Source organism: Oncorhynchus masou, chromosome 33 (genome assembly GCF_036934945.1).
Source record: "Oncorhynchus masou masou isolate Uvic2021 chromosome 33, UVic_Omas_1.1, whole genome shotgun sequence".
NCBI lineage: Eukaryota > Metazoa > Chordata > Actinopteri > Salmoniformes > Salmonidae > Oncorhynchus > Oncorhynchus masou.
In genome coordinates this window covers 5,966,869-5,986,951 of record NC_088244.1, presented here as the reverse complement: position 1 = coordinate 5,986,951, position 20,083 = coordinate 5,966,869, and the positions used below count along the sequence as shown (strand labels likewise).

The 20,083-nt window shown below is 43.7% G+C and overlaps 1 protein-coding gene across 3 annotated transcripts; it reads right to left on the bottom strand.

Annotated features, from left to right (window-relative positions):
* Positions 1-1,174: 1,174 nt before the first annotated feature.
* Positions 1,175-19,506, bottom strand: LOC135527731 (nuclear transcription factor Y subunit alpha-like). 3 transcript variants are annotated; one of them, XM_064956252.1, is made up of 9 exons: positions 19,401-19,506; positions 18,328-18,418; positions 16,756-16,902; positions 16,386-16,562; positions 11,985-12,162; positions 11,653-11,807; positions 10,444-10,617; positions 4,514-4,624; positions 1,175-2,620 (listed from the first exon to the last, which is right to left on the bottom strand). In XM_064956252.1, exons 2-9 carry the CDS (start codon positions 18,394-18,396, stop codon positions 2,555-2,557), a joined length of 1,077 nt encoding a protein of 358 aa, XP_064812324.1. In that variant the 5' UTR covers positions 18,397-18,418; positions 19,401-19,506; the 3' UTR covers positions 1,175-2,554. The 3 variants fall into 3 exon arrangements, with proteins under 3 accessions (XP_064812324.1, XP_064812326.1, XP_064812325.1); XM_064956254.1 differs by lacking the exon at positions 19,401-19,506 and adding an exon at positions 19,277-19,374; XM_064956253.1 differs by lacking the exon at positions 19,401-19,506 and adding an exon at positions 18,630-19,270.
* Between the last annotated feature and the right edge of the window lie 577 nt (positions 19,507-20,083).

Here is a 20,083-nt window from a genome sequence, read left to right as displayed (position 1 = left end):
ATAAAGAGATGGGGAGAGGTCTGTCTGTAATATAAAAAGAGATACTCTGCTCTTTTGACACCACACTCCACAAAGCAAGTCCTGCAGGCTCTTGTTTTATCTTATCTTGATTATTGTCCAGTCGTGTGGTCCAGTGCTGCAAGGAAAGACCTAGTTAAGCTGCAGCTGGCCCAGAACAGAGTGGCACGTCTTGCTCTTCATTGTAATCAGAGGACTGATATAAATACTATGCTGACAGTCTCTCTTGGCTCAGAGATGAGGAAAGACTGACTGCATCACTTCTTGTTTTTATAAGAAACATTATTTTGGAAATTCCAAATGGTTGCACGTTCCACTTACACACCCACTTACCACACATGCCACCAAGGGTCTTTTCACAGCCCCCGAGGTCCAGAACAAATTCAAGGAAACATACAGTATTATACAAAGCCATGAGTGCCTGGAACTCCCCTCCATCCTATATAAACACAAATGAACAGCAAACCTGGTTTCAAAAAACAAATAATGTGATCTACTTGTTGCGTGTATGTACTGACATACATGTGAAACTGATAGATGCACACACTAAATTTTAATGTTTAAAATATTTTGTCTGTATGACAAGCTGTTGCCATTGGTATCGGCTAATGGGGATCCTAATGAAAACAATATGAACACACACACACATGTACATATATACAGTGGGGGAAAAAAGTATTTAGTCAGCCACCAATTGTGCAAGTTCTCCCACTTAAAAAGATGAGGGAGGCCTGTAATTTTCATCATAGGTATACTTCAACTATGTGTTATACTGATAACAAGTTCAAACAGGTGCCATTAATACAGGTAACGAGTGGAGGATAGAGGAGCCTCTTAAAGAAGAAGTTACAAGTCTGTGAGAGCCATATTTGTAGGTGACCAAATACTTATTTTCCACCATAATTTGCAAATAAATTCATTAAAAATCCTACAATGTGATTTTCTGGATTTTTCCCCCCTCATTTTGTCTGTCATAGTTGAAGTGTACCGATGATGAAATTACAGGCCTCTCTCATCTTTTTAAGTGGGAGAACTTGCACAATTGGTGGCTGACTAAATACTTTTTTGCCCCACTGTGTATACATACCTACATATATAATACACACACACAATAAATACAATCAATGAAACACACAGAACTATAAAAAAGACCAAGTGAACCTAATACAATTTAATTAACAGATTAATACACAAGAGTTCACAGTCAAACAATGTTGTAAACCACAAAAAATAAATGTATGGTCCTTCAGAATCAGAAGAATATAAAATGTACTTTTCAAATAAAGATCCACGTAGAGTTAAACAGACAAAGTACATGGATAGTCAGACATCAATGAAACATACATGTGCTGTCTATCTCACAACAAACATCTAGTTTTTATCACGACGGTTGTATAAAATACATTCCCTGTACAAAGAACCGGGGACTGGATATTGAAAACCCTTCTGAAAAGTAGTGTTGGGGTCAATTCCATTTCAATTCAGGAAGTGAAATTCCAATTCTCCTCTGTTTTTCTATGAGAAGTGCTTCCAAAAACATTCTTAACGAATATCCATTTTCATTTAGTCTGTCAATATCTGACTTGAGAATCCCTATGGACCAAGGCTTCTATAATGTTGCCTGTTTCAACAAACAAGATGCATAACTACCATAATTTTTTTGACCCTGACAGCTGAATTTGTAAACAGTCTTTGCTTCAGTAAAATACACACACAAAAAATAAGACCAACGAAATGTATTCTGCAACTAAACTACCATCAGTTATGACCTGCTTTAGCAAAAACATGAAGTCATCGACCAGGGTAACCAGGGTAACCTTAGTATTGGTTTCCAGGACACAGCACAACAGTTCCAGTAAAAGGTCAAGGGTTGAAGTTCATTCATAGTGACCCTTCATGGAGAAATCCCAGTTATAGAATACAGGCAGAGCCTTATATGGGCGATCATGGAGAAATCTGTCATAGAATACAGGCAGATCCTTATATGGGCGATCATGGAAAAATCTCAGTCATAGAATACAGGCAGAGCCTTATATGGGCGAGGGGTAAGGTTGGGCGGTATCAAGATTTTCATAATGTCACACCGTTTCTGTACCATACTGGGTATTATTGGAAATGCACATAATGGGTGCTATTAAAATGATAATATTTTATTATATATATATATATATATATATATAATTACGCAATAAACAATTTAGGCAAGAGGGTTGAGTGTTCTTGATCCAGGATGGGATTGACTGTCTTTGCAGTAACCAAGAAGCTTGATCTTGACATCTAGCCACTTAGCGAGCAAGTTATCAAACCAAATGCATAGCTGGAGTCCTGAACAGGATATCATTTATTTGACACATTTTAGATTTCTATGCAGTGCTGTAGCATGCACCCCCAAAACAAAAATATTATTATATATATATTTTTAAACGGTATTGAAAATCATATTGCCGGTATTTGGAAACACCCCGGTACACGGTTTATCGGCCAAGCCCAGCGAGATGTGTATATACGGAGGAAGACATTGTCGGGGTGTGGAATGCTATGAAACACGGACCATCTGAGCTACAGACTCTTCTCCTGCCTGGGCAGCCAGCTCTGCCTGTTGCTACGGGGAGAGAAGGAGAGAGAGAGAGAGAGAGAGAGAGAGAGAGAGAGAGAGAGAGAGAGAGAGAGAGAGAGAAAGATGTAAGGATACCAGACAACACATGCAACCAAAAACATTCACTAGTTAATGTCTATACACCCATTACACTGTCATCAATGCCTCAAAATTGCATCTCAAAAGGGAATAGATGTGATGTTTTTTTTTACTGATCTACACAACCTACGCCACTATTTTCAAAGTAAAAAACAACAACAAAAAAACAAAGTTAAACTCTTTATTTATTTATTAAACGATTTAAAGCTTTCTTTGTAGCGTATGTCTTCACAGCCCAGAGTTAATGCCTGTTGGAATCCCCAGCCATCACAGCTGTGGAATCATTTTGAATAAGATTCTACCTACAGTGTCTTCAGAGAGTATTCAAACCCCAAGGCTTTCTACACTTTGTTGTGTTACAGCTTGAATTTAAAAATTGATCAAATTTAGATTTTTTACATTTTATTCACACAAGACCCCATTAATGTTAAAGTGGAATTATGTTTTTTTGAAATGTTTACAAATTACACTGAACAAAAGGGTATAAACGGAATATGTAAAGTGTTGGTCCCATGTTTTATGATCTGAAATAAAAACACACACAAAACTCTTATTTCTCTCAAAATTTGGCAACAAATTTGTTGACGTCGCTGTTAGTGAGTATTTCTCCTTCGCCAAGATAATCCATCCAACTGACATGTGTGACATTAAGAAGCTGATTAAACAGCATGAGGCCACTCTAAATATTGCATTTTTGTCACACAAAACAATGCCCACAGATGTCTCAAGTTGTGAAATGGGAAATGCAATTGGCATGCGGACTGCAGCCCTATTTTAACCGTAAAGTATAACAGTAACTGGATTAGTTTGCACATAAAAGATATTTTGAATCACATTTTTAGATAAAACTTGTTATTGAATACCTTTCCAGTAGTCTAATACACCTCTTAAAGCTGTAATATGTAACACATAACACTTTGTATTCAGGACAAAACCTTTTTTTTAATGAAACGGTAGATCTGTTCTATTGGCGCTATTTCTATGTTTCATGTTTTTAAGTTTCGTTTTTGAACACCAGTTTCAAACAGCGAAAATACAATATTATTGTATTATGGGAAATATATTTTACAGCGGTTTAGATGGTACACTGATTCTCTACAGTACACTTGCTTTTTTTGTTGTCACAAACTGAAATTAGGCAAACTATTATAATTTTTGCAAACAGGAAATGGCGGAGCGATGTCTACATAGTGGCACCTTTCATAAAGCACTTAATTTTGCAGTGATTTTTGTGAGGCTTGATTTTGCTGTGGCTATTATGACATTTTGCATGGCGATATGCAACGATTTTGTTGAAATTGTCGTGAAAATTGACGTGTGGCTTGATTGAAACATGACTTGGCAATTTTATGCGGAAATAGTGCTGTTGTTAAAATTTTATTTAAACCTTTATTTAATTAGGAAAGTCAGTTAAGAACAAATTCTTATTTACAATGACGGCCTACCCCGGCCAAACCCAGATGATGCTGGGCCAATTGTACTGTGATGCAGTGCCTTCGACCGCTGCACCTCTCGGGAGCAGTGATTGGTCGTAATTAACAAGCCCTTGCATAATCTAAGGGGAATTTGTGATTTAAAAAAAAAATTTTTTTTAAACGCAATCGCAGAACCCTGGAGGGACTGGAATGACATTGAATTTGTTTCTATTGTGACGCCAAACCATGGGCTAGTGCCACCAACTGAAAAACGTATTGGCACCAGTGAATTGTTGTCTGCAGCCCTGGATTTATGTGTATTGTATATAGCCTGAAGAACTTAGTAAGGACTCTAAGTAAGGTTCCCCCTCTCCAGCTCTCCTACCTGGGCCAGAGCCAGGGCCATCTCCTCCCTCTCCTTGGGAGAGAAGAAGCGTCCTCCGTCTCCCCTCTTGCGCTGCATGGCGTGGCGGTGACGGGACTCGTGCAGATATTTCTGTCAGAGAGAGAGAGAAAGAGAGAGAGAGATCGAGAGAGAGAGAGAGGTGTTAGTCACTAACAACTAGGGTTGTAACAGTTCACCAAACCCACAGTTCGGTACGTATTGCGGTTTTTGAGTCACGGTTCGGTTTCAGTACAGCGGGGAAATTAAGTGCCATTCACCTTGTTCCTTGCATTGTCTGTTGTGACCGGATTGCTATTTTGGGCCTCTCAAGTTTCCACTCTGATGCTGCGTTCGTAACCATGCGGGGGGTTGTGATTTTACCGTAAAGTCGTAAATACCAGTTGCATTCATGTGATTTTAACTCATTGAGAAACACTGATTGGTCAATGAACTAAAAGTACAGCTATCATGCTTGTAAACAAATTGTTGAGTTCAAAAACTCCATTTATAGATTGTTTTTTTTATTTATAAAAACGGTTTGTTTTTTTGCATTTAACTGCCAACAATGCTGTTATAGAGGCCATTTTCTTAGTAGGTGACATTAGAGGTCCCCATGTGTGAGAAGTGGGAGCTCAGGATGATCGTCAATTTCCCACTAGAGTTGCAGCGATGTGACAAGATTGAAATTGGGGAGAGAGGGTAAAATAAAAAATGAAATAAAAAAATAACATTAATAATAAATAAAAGGGCATTATCATAATGTTTTGCAAATTCACAGTATTATGTCAACCAAATAGTGTAGAAATATATACAACACATAGGCAAATCATGTTTTTGACTGCACTGGGCCTTTAAGTAAGCGCAACACCGGGTGCATCGCCAATTAATTGAAAACTTGGGCTTCGGTTTGCTTATATAGAGAGCGGGTACTACTTGTTTGCTGAAATGGGTGCAAGAGGGAAGCTAGTAACGTGGTTCGAGGCCTTTCACAAGGTGCTGAAACCCCCTATTCACAACCACTGAGACGCAAATAAAAAATATTAAACACAATATAAACACGTTGCTAAGATAAGACAAACTAACCGACGGTAGTTTGAGACAGTAAGATACACGTACAGTAAGAGATCGTTAACTCGGGGCTGTGCGTTCCCTGTGGAAACGACGTGGAAGGTGTGTTCCACAACACGCTGGCAGAGCGGAACTGACCTTCCAAAGAGTTGCATTATTTTCCAGAGAACGCATAGATCTCCGGGTAGATTATCCCTTTTATACCATGGCTATAATTTAACAGATTTAACGCCAAAAAAAATAAAATAAAATGTGATCAACATCCACTGAAGTAGTAGTACAGTAGTTGCCTTGGTAACCAAACAGACTTGCTAGTTTAGCTAACCAAACCATCAGTCCTATAGCTTGCTTTTATTATGAAAATCGAATTCAACAACGGCAATAATGTTTTCAATTCGACTTCTGCTTTCAAAAGCAACTCAAACATAGAACATGTAAAAAAAGACTGCAACAGTCCGGCTCTGAGAGACACACTATTGAATTCTACCGTGCAAATATACTGTAGGAAATAATGCAGGCTCTAGAATGTCCTTCAAGAGAGAGAATGTCCTAGAAGCCCTTCAAACCTTCTCGGGCTTTGGCACTTTTATCACAATGAGTTACCAACATATTCAAAATAATGATTGAAACATTTTCATTAAAACATTTTTTTTTACAACATAATATTTCATCCTTTCACAAGATATAGTCTCAACACAAATTTTACATTTATTTTTTATTTGTTATTTTACCAGGTAAGTTGACTGAGAACACATTCTCATTTGCAGCAACAACCTGGGGAATAGTTACAGTGGAGAGGAGGGGAAAGAATGAGACAATTGTAAACTGGGGATTATAAACTGTGATGGTTTGATGGCCAGATTGGGAATTTAGCCAGGACACCGGGATTAACACCCCTACTCTTACGATAAGTGCCATGGGATCTTTAATGACCTCAGAGAGTCAGGAAACCTGTTTAACGTCACATCCGAAAGACAGCACCCTACACAGGGCAGTGTCCCCAATCACTGCCCTGGGGCATTGGGATATTTTTTTTAGAACAGAGGAAAGAGTGCCTCCTACTGGCCCTCCAACACCAATTCCAGCAGCATCTGGTCTCCCATCCAGGGACTGACCAGGACCAACCCTGCTTAGCTTCAGAAGCAAGCCAGCAGTGGTATGCAGGGTGGTATGCTGCTGGCATACCCAAACCGGCTGGTTGTTTCGTTATATCGGTTCGTTTGCCAGATAAGTGACCCAGTCGTTATGTCTTTTTGTTCTGTATCTATGGACGCGACCCAGTCGTTATGTCTTTTTGTTCTGTATCTATGGACGCGACCCAGTCGTTATGTCTTTTTGTTCTGTATCTATGGACGCGACCCAGTCGTTATGTCTTTTTGTTCTGTATCTATGGATGCGACCCAGTCGTTATGTCTTTTAGTTCTACATCTATGGACGCAACCCAGTCGTTATGTCTTTTAGTTCTACATCTATGGACGCGACCCAGTTGTTATGTCTTTTAGTTCTGTATCTATGGACGCGACCCAGTCGTTATGTCTTTTAGTTCTACATCTATGGAAGCGACCCAGTCGTTCCTTCTAAATGTTCCGTTGTCATGATGGCTGGCAACGTACTCATCCCTTGTTTGGTAGCAAGCCAACTTTGGCTAACACATTCATGACAAGAACAGTGTAGCCAGAGTAACAGTAAAGTAGCTGCGAATAATTTAAAAAATAGAACAAAACCGAGAGGCTTAGATGGCCATTAAATTTCTTGACAATTATAAATATAGTTTGTTTAAGCTGTTTTCTAGTGATTTGTTTGGTTTACATCCATAACAATGTGCGATTTCACCTGGCAATGAACATTTGCTCTCTCGCCAGGCCACTGTTCAGAAGAGATATTCAACTACACAGCTAACACAATAACTTAAAACTGAAGCTGAAAAGACAAACTAGCTTTTCTATAGACATTTCTTCGTATATAGCCATAAAAATTATGCTGATTCATGATTTCGACTGTCTGAGAAAAGCTGCCAGCAAGCCTGTCTCTTCCCGACTCCCAACATGTTCATTACTATGGATCAGCTGGAGATCGAATTTCAATATTGAAACAATGTTGCAAATGTCAGAGACAGAGAGTAAGGTTTATTACAAATCTCTGCTGTTGAAAACCAAATGTTTGTCTAAAAGAAATGTGAGATAATGTCTAGATGCTTTTTATAGTGGAGATCAGGTTTATAAATTGCCTGGCTGGGCTGATGAGACAGTGGATTGCACAGTCAGATGGAACAGAGTAAATAGGCATTTTCAATTTCATAGATCGGTACCGGTGCCCCCTGTATAACCTCATTATTGTTATTCTTATTGTGTTATTTTTTTATTAATACTTCAGTCTAGCTTGGCTCGGGCCTGTCGTCACACACTAACCCAGGCTACTCACCCTCCTCTCCTTGGGGATCTTGCCCTCTTCCTCGAGCTTGGCTCGGGCCTGTCGTCACACACTAACACTAACCCGGGCTACTCACCCTCCTCTCCTTGGGGATCTTGCCCTCTTCCTCTAGCTCGGCTCGGGCCTGTCGTCACACACTAACCCAGGCTACTCACCCTCCTCTCCTTGGGGATCTTGCCCTCTTCCTCTAGCTTGGCTCGGGCCTGTCGTCACACACTAACACTAACCCAGGCTACTTACCCTCCTCTCCTTGGGGATCTTGCCCCCTTCCTCGAGCTTGGCTCAGGCCTGTCGTCACACACTAACCCTAACCCAGGCTACTCACCCTCCTCTCCTTGGGGATCTTGCCCTCTGCCTCTAGCTTGGCTCGGGCCTGTCGTCACACACTAACACTAACCCGGGCTACTCACCCTCCTCTCCTTGGGGATCTTGCCCCCTTCCTCTAGCTTGGCTCGGGCCTGTCGTCACACACTAACCCAGGCTACTCACCCTCTTCTCGTTGGGGATCTTGCCCTCTTCCTCTAGCTTGGCTCGGGCCTGTCGTCACACACTAACCCAAGCTACTCACCCTCCTCTCCTTGGGGATCTTGCCCTCTGCCTCTAGCTTGGCTCGGGCCTGTCGTCACACACTAACACTAACCCGGGCTACTCACCCTCCTCTCCTTGGGGATCTTGCCCCCTTCCTCTAGCTTGGCTCGGGCTGTCGTCACACACTAACCCAAGCTACTCACCCTCCTCTCCTTGGGGATCTTGCCCTCTGCCTCTAGCTTGGCGCGAGCCTGTCGTCACACACTAACACTAACCCAGGCTACTCACCCTCCTCTCCTTGGGGATCTTGCCCCCTTCCTCTAGCTTGGCTCGGGCCTGTCGTCACACACTAACACTAACCCGGGCTACTCACCCTCCTCTCCTTGGGGATCTTGCCCTGTCGTCACACACTAACACTAACCCAGGCTACTCACCCTCCTCTCCTTGGGGATCTTGCCCTCTTCCTCTAGCTTGGCTCGGGCCTGTCGTCACACACTAACACTAACCCGGGCTACTCACCCTCCTCTCCTTGGGGATCTTGCCCCCTTCCTCTAGCTTGGCTCGGGCCTGTCGTCACACACTAACACTAACCCGGGCTACTCACCCTCCTCTCCTTGGGGATCTTGCCCTCTGCCTCTAGCTTGGCGCGGGCCTGTCGTCACACACTAACACAGGCTACTCACCCTCCTCTCCTTAGGGAACTTGCTCTCTGCCTCCAGCTTGGCGCGGGCCTGTCGTCACACACTAACACTAACCCAGGCTACTCACCCTCCTCTCCTTGGGGATCTTGCCCCCTTCCTCTAGCTTGGCTCGGGCCTGTCGTCACACACTAACACTAACCCGGGCTACTCACCCTCCTCTCCTTGGGGATCTTGCCCTCTGCCTCCAGCTTGGCGCGGGCCTGTCGTCACACACTAACACTAACCCGGGCTACTCACCCTCCTCTCCTTGGGGATCTTGCCCTGTCGTCACACACTAACACTAACCCAGGCTACTCACCCTCCTCTCCTTAGGGAACTTGCTCTCTGCCTCCAGCTTGGCGCGGGCCTGTCGTCACACACTAACACTAACCCAGGCTACTCACCCTCCTCTCCTTGGGGATCTTGCCCTCTGCCTCTAGCTTGGTGCGGGCCTGTCGTCACACACTAACACTAACCCAGGCTACTCACCCTCCTCTCCTTGGGGATCTTGCCCCCTTCCTCTAGCTTGGCTCGGGCCTGTCGTCACACACTAACACTAACCCGGGCTACTCACCCTCCTCTCCTTGGGGATCTTGCCCTCTGCCTCCAGCTTGGCGCGGGCCTGTCGTCACACACTAACACTAACCCAGGCTACTCACCCTCCTCTCCTTGGGGATCTTGCCCTCTGCCTCTAGCTTGGTGCGGGCCTGTCGTCACACACTAACACTAACCCAGGCTACTCACCCTCCTCTCCTTGGGGATCTTGCCCTCTGCCTCTAGCTTGGCGCGGGCCTGTCGTCACACACTAACACTAACCCAGGCTACTCACCCTCCTCTCCTTGGGGATCTTGCCCTCTGCCTCCAGCTTGGTGCGGGCCTGTCGTCACACACTAACACTAACCCGGGCTACTCACCCTCCTCTCCTTGGGGATCTTGCCCTGTCGACACACACTAACACTAACCCGGGCTACTCACCCTCCTCTCCTTGGGGATCTTGCCCTCTTCCTCTAGCTTGGCTCGGGCCTGTCGTCACACACTAACACTAACCCGGGCTACTCACCCTCCTCTCCTTGGGGATCTTGCCCCCTTCCTCTAGCTTGGCTCGGGCCTGTCGTCACACACTAACACTAACCCGGGCTACTCACCCTCCTCTCCTTGGGGATCTTGCCCTCTGCCTCTAGCTTGGCGCGGGCCTGTCGTCACACACTAACACAGGCTACTCACCCTCCTCTCCTTGGGGATCTTGCCCTCTGCCTCCAGCTTGGCGCGGGCCTGTCTTCTCTTCAGGATGCGATGGTACTGTTTAGCGTTGACGTACAGAGGTTCCTCCTCTAACATCTCAGCCCCGGGTAGAGGGATACGCTGCATAGCAGGCACTGCACCTCCACTAGGCATCATCTAGCAGGGAGAGACAAACTAGTTAGAGGGACAAACACACACATGACCTCCACGAGGCATCATCTAGCAGGGAGAGACAAACTAGTTAGAGGGACAAACACACACATGACCTCCACTAGGCATCATCTAGCAGGGAGAGACAAACTAGTTAGAGGGACAAACACACACATGACCTCCACTAGGCATCATCTAGCAGGGAGAGACAAACTAGTTAGAGGGACAAACACACACATGACCTCCACTAGGCATCATCTAGCAGGGAGAGACAAACTAGTTAGAGGGACAAACACACACATGACCTCCACTAGGCATCATCTAGCAGGGAGAGAGGAAAAGAGACATATGAGATAGAGCCTCTTGCAAAGAGGAGAGAGAAGGATAGAGAGAGGGGGGGGGGGGGGGGGTACTAGCACACTATAGGCTCTATACTAACCCACGACAGGCTCTATACTAACCCACAACAGGCTCTATACTAACCCACGACAGGCTCTATACTAACCCACTACAGGCTCTATACTAACCAGGTACTAACCCACTACAGGCTCTATACTAACCAGGTACTAACCCACTACAGGCTCTATACTAACCCACGACAGGCTCTATACTAACCCACGACAGGCTATATACTAACCCACAACAGGCTCTATACTAACCCACGACAGGCTCTATACTAACCCACGACAGGCTCTATACTAACCCACGACAGGCTCTATACTAACCCACGACAGGCTCTATACTAACCCACGACAGGCTCTATACTAACCCACGACAGGCTCTATACTAACCCACGACAGGCTCTATACTAACCAGGTACTAACCCACGACAGGCTCTATACTAACCCACGACAGGCTCTATACTAACCAGGTACTAACCCACGACAGGCTCTATACTAACCCACGACAGGCTCTATACTAACCAGGTACTAACCCACTACAGGCTGTATACTAACCCACTACAGGCTCTATACAAACTAACCCACCGTGCCCCAACCCCCTCAGTGATCTAGGTAATAGGATGTCTGGTTAGGGCCTTACCATGACCATGCCACCAGCGTTCATCATGTTGCCTGAGACTGGCAGGGTGACGGTCACGGTGCCCTGCTGTCCACTGTTGGTAGTGGTGGTGTTGGCACCCCCTGTCTGTACCATCTGGGCCCCCGCCAGGCTGCCTGCTGGGATGGTGATCATTCCTGGGGAGAAATAGCCTTCTTATCACCACCACCTTCACCGTTTTATTTGTGTGTGTGTGTGTGTGTGTGTGTGTGTGTGTGTGTGTGTGTGTGTGTGTGTGTGTGTGTGTGTGTGTGGACAAGTGTGCGTCCAAGCATGTCGGTGTGTATGTATGTGTGTCCATACTGTAAACATACCCTGTTGCAGGACGGTGCCATCTGCGTTGACTGGCTGGTAGACGATGGTCTGTCCGTCAGCCGTCTGTGCCAGCTGCTGGCCCTGTTGCAACTGAATCTGCTGGCCCTGTTGCAACTGAATCTGCTGGCCCTGTTGCAACTGAATCTGCTGGCCCTGTTGCAACTGAATCTGCTGGCCCTGTAGGAACACACAGGACAGGGTCATATATACAGTATGGGGACAAGTAAAGTAAGTAGCCTTGCATGAGCCTTGGCTTGTGCGAGCCACAATATTATTATTATTATTATTATATTATTATTATATTATTATTATTATATTATTATTATATTATTATTATTATATTATTATTATTATATTATTATTATTATATTATTATATTACAATGGCTCATAGGAGCATGAGCATCTCTCTTGTTTCTGTCGTGTGAGGCAGCTTGATGTACCAGTACAGGGACAGGATGCTAGTCTATCGCAGGGCCTTACCCCTGATCGATCTCCTTAATGCTAGAAAATATCATTAAAAATCTAAATACAATGTTATTGGTCGTGTACACATATTTTGCAGATGTTATCGTGGGTGGAGCTAAATGCTTGTGTTCCTAGCTCCAACAGTGCAGTAATATCTAGCTAAATGCTGGTGTTCCCAGCTCCAACAGTGCAGTAATATCTAACTAAATGCTGGTGTTCCCAGCTCCAACAGTGCAGTAATATCTAACTAAATGCTGGTGTTCCTAGCTCCAACAGTGCAGTAATATCTAGCTAAATGCTTGTGTTTCTAGCTCCAACAGTGCAGTAATATCTAGCTAAATGCTTGTGTTTCTAGCTCCAATAGTGCAGTAATATCTAACTAAATGCTTGTGTTCCGAGCTCCAACAGTGCAGTAATACCTAACAATACGCAAATCCAAAAAATAAATAGAAAGAAATGAATATAGAATATAATAAGTAATAAGTCAAATTAAATATAAAAAATAAAATAAAAATTTGATATATATATTTATATCAGACTGAATCAACAAGGGGGGTTTATACAGTATATACAGTGTCAAGAAAAAGTATGTGAACCCTTTGGAATTACCTGGATTTCTGCATAAATTCATCACATTTGATCTGATATTCATCTAGGTCACAACAATAGACAAACACAGTGTGCTTAAACTATTAACACAAATTTTTGTATTTTTCTTGTCTATATTGAATACGTAATTTAAACATTCAGTGTATGTTGGAAAAAGTATGTGAACCCCTATTCTAATGACTACTTTGAGTCAGGAGACAGCTAACCTGGAGTTCAATCAATGAGACGAGATTGGAGATGTTGGTTAGAGCTGCCTTGCCCTGTAAAAAAATAATAATTAAACTCTCAAAATGTGAGTTTGCCATTCATAAGAAGCATTGCCTGATGTGAACCATGCCTCAAACAAAAGACATCTCAGAAGACCTAAGATTAAGAATGGTTGACTTTCATAAAGTTGGAAAGGTTTACAAAAGGATCTCTAAAAGCCTTGATGTTCATCAGCCCACAGTAAGACAAATTGTCTTTAAAATGGAGAAAGTTCCGCACTGTTGCTACTCTCCCTAGGAGTGGCCGTCCTGCAAAGATGACTGCAAGAGCACAGAACAGAATGCTCAATGAGGTTAAGAAGAATCCTAGAGTGTCAGCTAAAGACTTACAGAAATCTCTGGAACATGCTAACGTCTCTGTTGACGAGTCTACGATACGTAAAACACTAACCAAGAATGGTGTTTATGGGAGGACACCATGGAAGAAGACACTGCTGTCCAAAAATACATTGCTGCACGTCTGACGTTCTCAAAAGACCACCTGGATGTTCCACAGTGGTACTGGCAATATATATATATATTTTTTTTAATTTTACCTTTATTTAACTAGGCAAGTCAGTTAAGAACAAATTCTTATTTTCAATGACGGCCTAGGAACAGTGGGTTAACTGCCTTGTTCAGGGGCTGAACAACAGATTTTTACCTTGTCAGCTCGGGGATTTGATCTAGCAACCTTTCGGTTACTGGCGTAACGCTCTAACCACTAGGCAACCTGCTAAATTGAAGCTCAACAGAAGTTGGGTGATGCAACAGGACAATGACCCAAAACACAGAAGTAAATCCAAGGGTTCACAGTTTGTCCACCCTACACTGTGAATGTTTACATGGTGTGTTCAATACACATGAAAGTGTATAAGTGTTTTGTGTTATTAATTTAAGCAGACTGTGTTTGTATATTGTTGTTTATGCAGAAGTCCAGGTAATTCCAAAGGGTTCAAACACTTTCTCTTGCCACTGTAAACACACAGGCCAGTTTATTAGGTACACACTCAGGCCAGTTTATTAGGTACACACTCAGGCCAGTTTATTAGGTACACACTCAGGCCAGTTTATTAGGTACACACTCAGGCCAGTTTATTAGGTACACACTCAGGCCAGTTTATTAGGTACACACTCAGGCCAGTTTATTAGGTACACACTCAGGCCAGTTTATTAGGTACACACATCTAGTACCGTGTCTAGTACCGTGTCTAGCCCCCGTTGCATACAGAACAGCCTTAATTCTTCAGGGCATGGAAATATTACTCAATTTGAATCAAGGGACCTAACGGGTGCCAATGAAACGTTCCCCACACCATTACACCACCACCATCCTGTACTGTTGACACCAGGCAGGATGGAGCCACGGACTCATGCTGCTTTCGACTAATCATGACTCTGCCATCACAGCATGACTCTGCCGTCACAGCATGACTCTGCCGTCACAGCATGACTCTGCCGTCACAGCATGACTCTGCCGTCACAGCATGACTCTGCCGTCACAGCATGACTCTGCCGTCACAGCATGACTCTGCCGTCACAGCATGACTCTGCCGTCACAGCATGACTCTGCCGTCACAGCATGACTCTGCCGTCACAGCATGACTCTGCCGTCACAGCATGACTCTGCCGTCACAGCATGACTCTGCCGTCACAGCATGACTCTGCCGTCACAGCATGACTCTGCCGTCACAGCATGACTCTGCCGTCACAGCATGACTCTGCCGTCACAGCATGACTCTGCCGTCACAGCATGACTCTGCCGTCACAGCATGACTCTGCCGTCACAGCATGACTCTGCCATCACAGCATGACTCTGCCATCAGCATGACTCTGCCATCACAGCATGACTCAACAGGAACCGGGATTCGTCGGACCAGGAGATGTTTTTCCCACTCTTCAAATTGTCCAGTGTTCCTGCTCCAGTTTCAACTGACCTGAGCCCTAGGACCATGCCCCAGGACTACCTGACATGATGACTCCTTGCTGTCCCCAGTCCACCTGACCGTGCTGCTGCTCCAGTTTCAACTGTTCTGCCTTATTATTATTCGACCATGCTGGTCATTTATGAACATTTGAACATCTTGGACATGTTCTGTTATAATCTCCACCCGGCACAGCCAGAAGAGGACTGGCCACCCCACATTGCCTGGTTCCTCTCTAGGTTTCTTCCTAGGTTTTGGCCTTTCTAGGGAGTTTTTCCTAGCCACCCTGCTTCTACACCTGCATTGCTTGCTGTTTGGGGTTTTAGGCTGGGTTTCTGTACAGCACTTTGAGATATCAGCTGATGTACAAAGGGCTATATAAATACATTAGATTTGATTTGAGTGTTGGTGATGGCGTGCCCAACTAGCCCTGCGTCTTCTTGTTTGTAGCTGATAGGAGTGGAACCCGGTGTGGTCGTCTGCTGTAATAGCCAATCCGTGACCAAGGACCGACAAGTTATGTGTTTCGTTATTTCCCCTGCCTGTTAACTTACACGAGTCTTGCCGTTCTCCTTTGACCCTCTCATCAACGTGCTGTTGTCACCCACAGGACTGCCACTGACTGTTTTATCTTTCGTCGCAACATTCTCTGTAAACCCTAGACACTGTCGTGCGTGAAAAGCCCAGACGTTTATGAGATACTGGAACCAGCACGTTCGGCACCGACGATTCATATCACGCTCAATGTCTCTTAGGTCACTCGTTTTGCCCAATCTAAAAGGTCAATCGGAACACCGAATGTATATATTGCATAGGATTGAAGCTAAACATCTCTGGCTTTGCTGCAACTGGATCAGTTGACCCATGAATCAGTGTCAATGAGAGATTTGAATTTACATTGTTGTTCATCATGTGGAAGTTGAACTAAAAGTATGTTTGAATTCAGACTCAAATGCTGATGGTTAGCGATGATGTCACATTGTCCCAAAAGAGGAAATGTGTAATCAGAAGTCTGTATAGGTGTATGCCTTTCTCTCTCTCTCTGTGTGTGTGTGTGTGTGTGTGTGTGTGTGTGTGTGTGGTGTGTGGTGTGTGGTGTGTGGTGTGTGTGTGTGTGTGTGTATGTGTGTGTGTGTGTGTGTATGTGTGTGTACCTGGTTCTGTCCGGCTGTGATGGCTTGTTGTGGCTGTTGGATGATGATCTGTTGGGGTTGACCCTGCTGTCCCCCGAGCTGTAACATCTGTCCACCCTGCAGCTGGATCTGTTGTCCCCCTAGATGGATCGTCTGACCGTTCTGCAGCTGGATCTGCTGTCCACCCTGTAGCTGGATCTGACAATGAAACATAATCAGATGATAGTGTGCTCATAATATCATTCCAACTCCAAACTCTGGCTCAAATAAATATGATTCCTAGAATGGGAAAAGACTCTTTAAGAACACTGCACTCTGAAAGCATTCTAATTTAATTGAATGGGTTATAGCAATTTTATGTCTTTGGTTTTCCTCTCATCCCATTCCTCACCTGTTGTAGTCCCTGTCCTCCAGACACAGGCACCTGCATGATGGTCTGTCCCTGTCCTCCCCCCATAGCCTGCACCATGATGGGTTGCCCTGACGATGTGATCAGCTGCCCTCCGCTCACCTGCACCACCAGGGGCTGGCCTTGGACCTGTGGGTGGGTGGGTTAAATTTGGGTTAAAGTTGATATTCATTCTTAGATAATCATATACATTGAGTGTACAAATAATTAAGAATGCCTTCCTTTTCCCCCTCACAACAGATTCAATCCGTCGGGATATGGACTCTACAAAGTCTCAGAAGCATTCCACAGGGATGAAGGCTCGTGTTGACTCCAATGCTTTCTACAGTTGTGTCCAGTTGGCTGGATGTCCTTTGGGTGGTGGACCATTCTTGATTCACACGGGAAACTGTTGAGCGTGAAAAACCCAGAAGCATTGCAGTTCTTGGCACAAACCGGTGCGCCTGGCACCTACCACCATACCCCGTTCAAAGCCGCTTAAATCGTTTGTCTTGCCCCATTCACCCTCCGAATGGCAAACATACACAATCCATGTCTCAATTGTCTCAAGGCTTAAAAATCCTTATTTTACCTGTCTCCTCCCCTTCATCTACACTGATTGAAGTGGATTTAACAAGTGACATCAATAAGGGATCATAGCTTTCACCTGCACTCACCTGGTCAGTCTATGTCATGGAAAGAGCAGGTATACATAATATTTTGTACACTCAGTGTATACTATAACTCTGCAGTTTCATGTCACGGCCAGAGCGCTGATAAAACACCAAGCGTGTCATTATGACAGAATATAATTCCTGTTTTAGGACATAAAATTATGAACACATTGAACCAGTTGACAGTGTAAGCGTATCATAGCGTGAACAATGGTGAAAAACTCGGGCAAATGGCCATAATATGATGGTCAATCCGATGTTTCAGACTGTTGCTAGTACCTTCATGGATGACTCGGACTGACTCAGTCAAACCAGTCACTGAGCTGGGGACATGCGGCTCACAGCAGCGATAGCATTCTAGGGAAGCTAGCACTGAGATGGGGCATGGTAATCATGGTAGGCGAGAGGCATGCTGTACACTGTGACAATAATGCAGTGCGATGTAATACTGTGTCCGGGTGACAATGTGACATAGGCAGACGGTCACACCACTACCTGGAGTGTCTGCACCTGCTGGCCAGAGGCCGTCAATACCGGCGCCTCGGTCTGCAGCTGCACAGCCGTCATTGTGCCCTGAGTCTGCAGACAAGGTCATGTTCATTAGGGCACGCAACCGGAAACCGTTTCAAAGCATTTGCATTTCTTATTTAAACAAGCCCCTAAATCCAGGTAGCCCCTCCCTGTTTCATTCAGTTTTCTGACGTTTAGTGCCTAATGAACACGGAACAGCTACAGTTCACTTATCCCAGAAGTCTCAGAGATTAGATTGAATCATTTTATATAAATGAATTGCCTATAATGACACTTCTCAGTCTAGACTCAACAACATGTATTCAGTTGGTGTACCTCAGTAAAGTCTGGTTGAGATTCACCCAGCTCAGGTTCAACCGTTGACACTCACCTGTTGTTGGATCTGGCCATTGGACGTCTGCACGACTATCTGCTCCCCTGTTGAGGTGGTGTACTCCATGGTCAGTTAGTCACAGTCCTTCCTGTCATTGTCAGGAACAGAGTTTGATCAATCAAATTTAGAGGCATTGTGACAAATTAGGGATACAAAGGGAAAAATCCAATACAAACTGGCATATCAATTCCAAAGGGTCACACAAGCAATCATAAGCTATGAGGTTGTTGTTGCCACATATAACAGGAAACTACTGTGATTGATTGTTGGGCCATTAGCTGGACTAGCTAAACAGTCACCATTTCAGCAGACATGTGGAACACAAGCGTTCATGTGTTTTCCGGTTCTTGTTCCCCAGGATTTTAGCCTAATTTAAAGATTCAGCTGAGGCGGGTACATCATCGGATATCACTCCGTTTGAGTATTTGAGTACAAACATTTCGCTACAACCGCAATAACATCTGCTAAATATTTGTATGTGACCAATAAAATTGGATTTGGACAATATTTCTTGAAATTAACAAAATGGGCTACATGGTACATCATGCAGCAAATGAATACAAATGCTAGCTAACGTTAGATTTGTTGAAGGACATCTTGAAGTGTGTGCTTTGTTTTCTTTGTTGTTCGCTAGCTTTACGGTTGCTCGCTACACAGCTAACGTTAGCTAGCTTGAGACAATGCACAGGTATTACATTAGGTAACGAGCTAGCTGGATAGTTGACTAGCTAGTTAGCTTAGCTAGCAAGTTAAATGTTCACATAAAGAACGGAAGCGTGTTGAAAATGTATAAATATTTGCGTATAACATTAGCTAGTTACAACAACAACAAAAAATCACATTATTTATAGGATTTATTCCAAGCTAACGTTGCATTTAGCATGCAAATCTGTCTCGATTATATAACAAGGATTATGTTATACTACAATCATACTGAAATCATTACAGTTCAAAAATACAACAACGTTGATTTGCTTCAACATGCGATTCCTGTATTTTGTAGAGTTAGTAATTTGGTTGGTCAATGACAAACCAATCCGTGCTGACAACAACCATAGGGCTTCTATTACCGTTTCTCTGCTGTCCGGTATCCCTCTGATTGGCTCCAGTTCAGGGTTCCAAAGCCCAATCACCAAAGTGAGCAGACAAAATGGCGCAAATGAAAAACAACAGCGATGTCGAAGAGTTAAGCCATGTGATCGTTCAGGCGAAGACCGCCGAAGATTGCCGATCTTTACAACCCGACTGATGACGCAATTGGTTCAGTATGTAATGTCCTGCCTGTCGTACTCAGATTATTTTTTTTAACTGTTGGAGTCAGTTGTGGAAAAAGTACCCAAATGTCATACTTGAGTAAAAGTAAGGATACCTTAATAGAAAATGACTCAAGTAAAAGTGAGAGTCACCCAGTTAAATACTACTTGAGTAAAAGTCTAAAATTACTTGATTTTAAATATATTTAAGTATCAAAAAGTAAATGTAATTGCTAAATATACTTACGTATTAAAATTAAAACTATTAATAATGTCAAATTCCTTATATTAAGAAAATCACGCGGCACCGTTATGTTTTTTTTTAATTTATCGGAAAGCCAAGGGCACACTCCAACACTCAGACATCATTTTCAAACTAATAATTTGTGTTTAATGAGTCTATATAATGAGTCTATATGAGTCTGGTATTCATAAATATCAATGCATTTACTTAAATTAAGGTTTGTTTGGTATTTTCGATCAAGCGGTGACTGAAATGT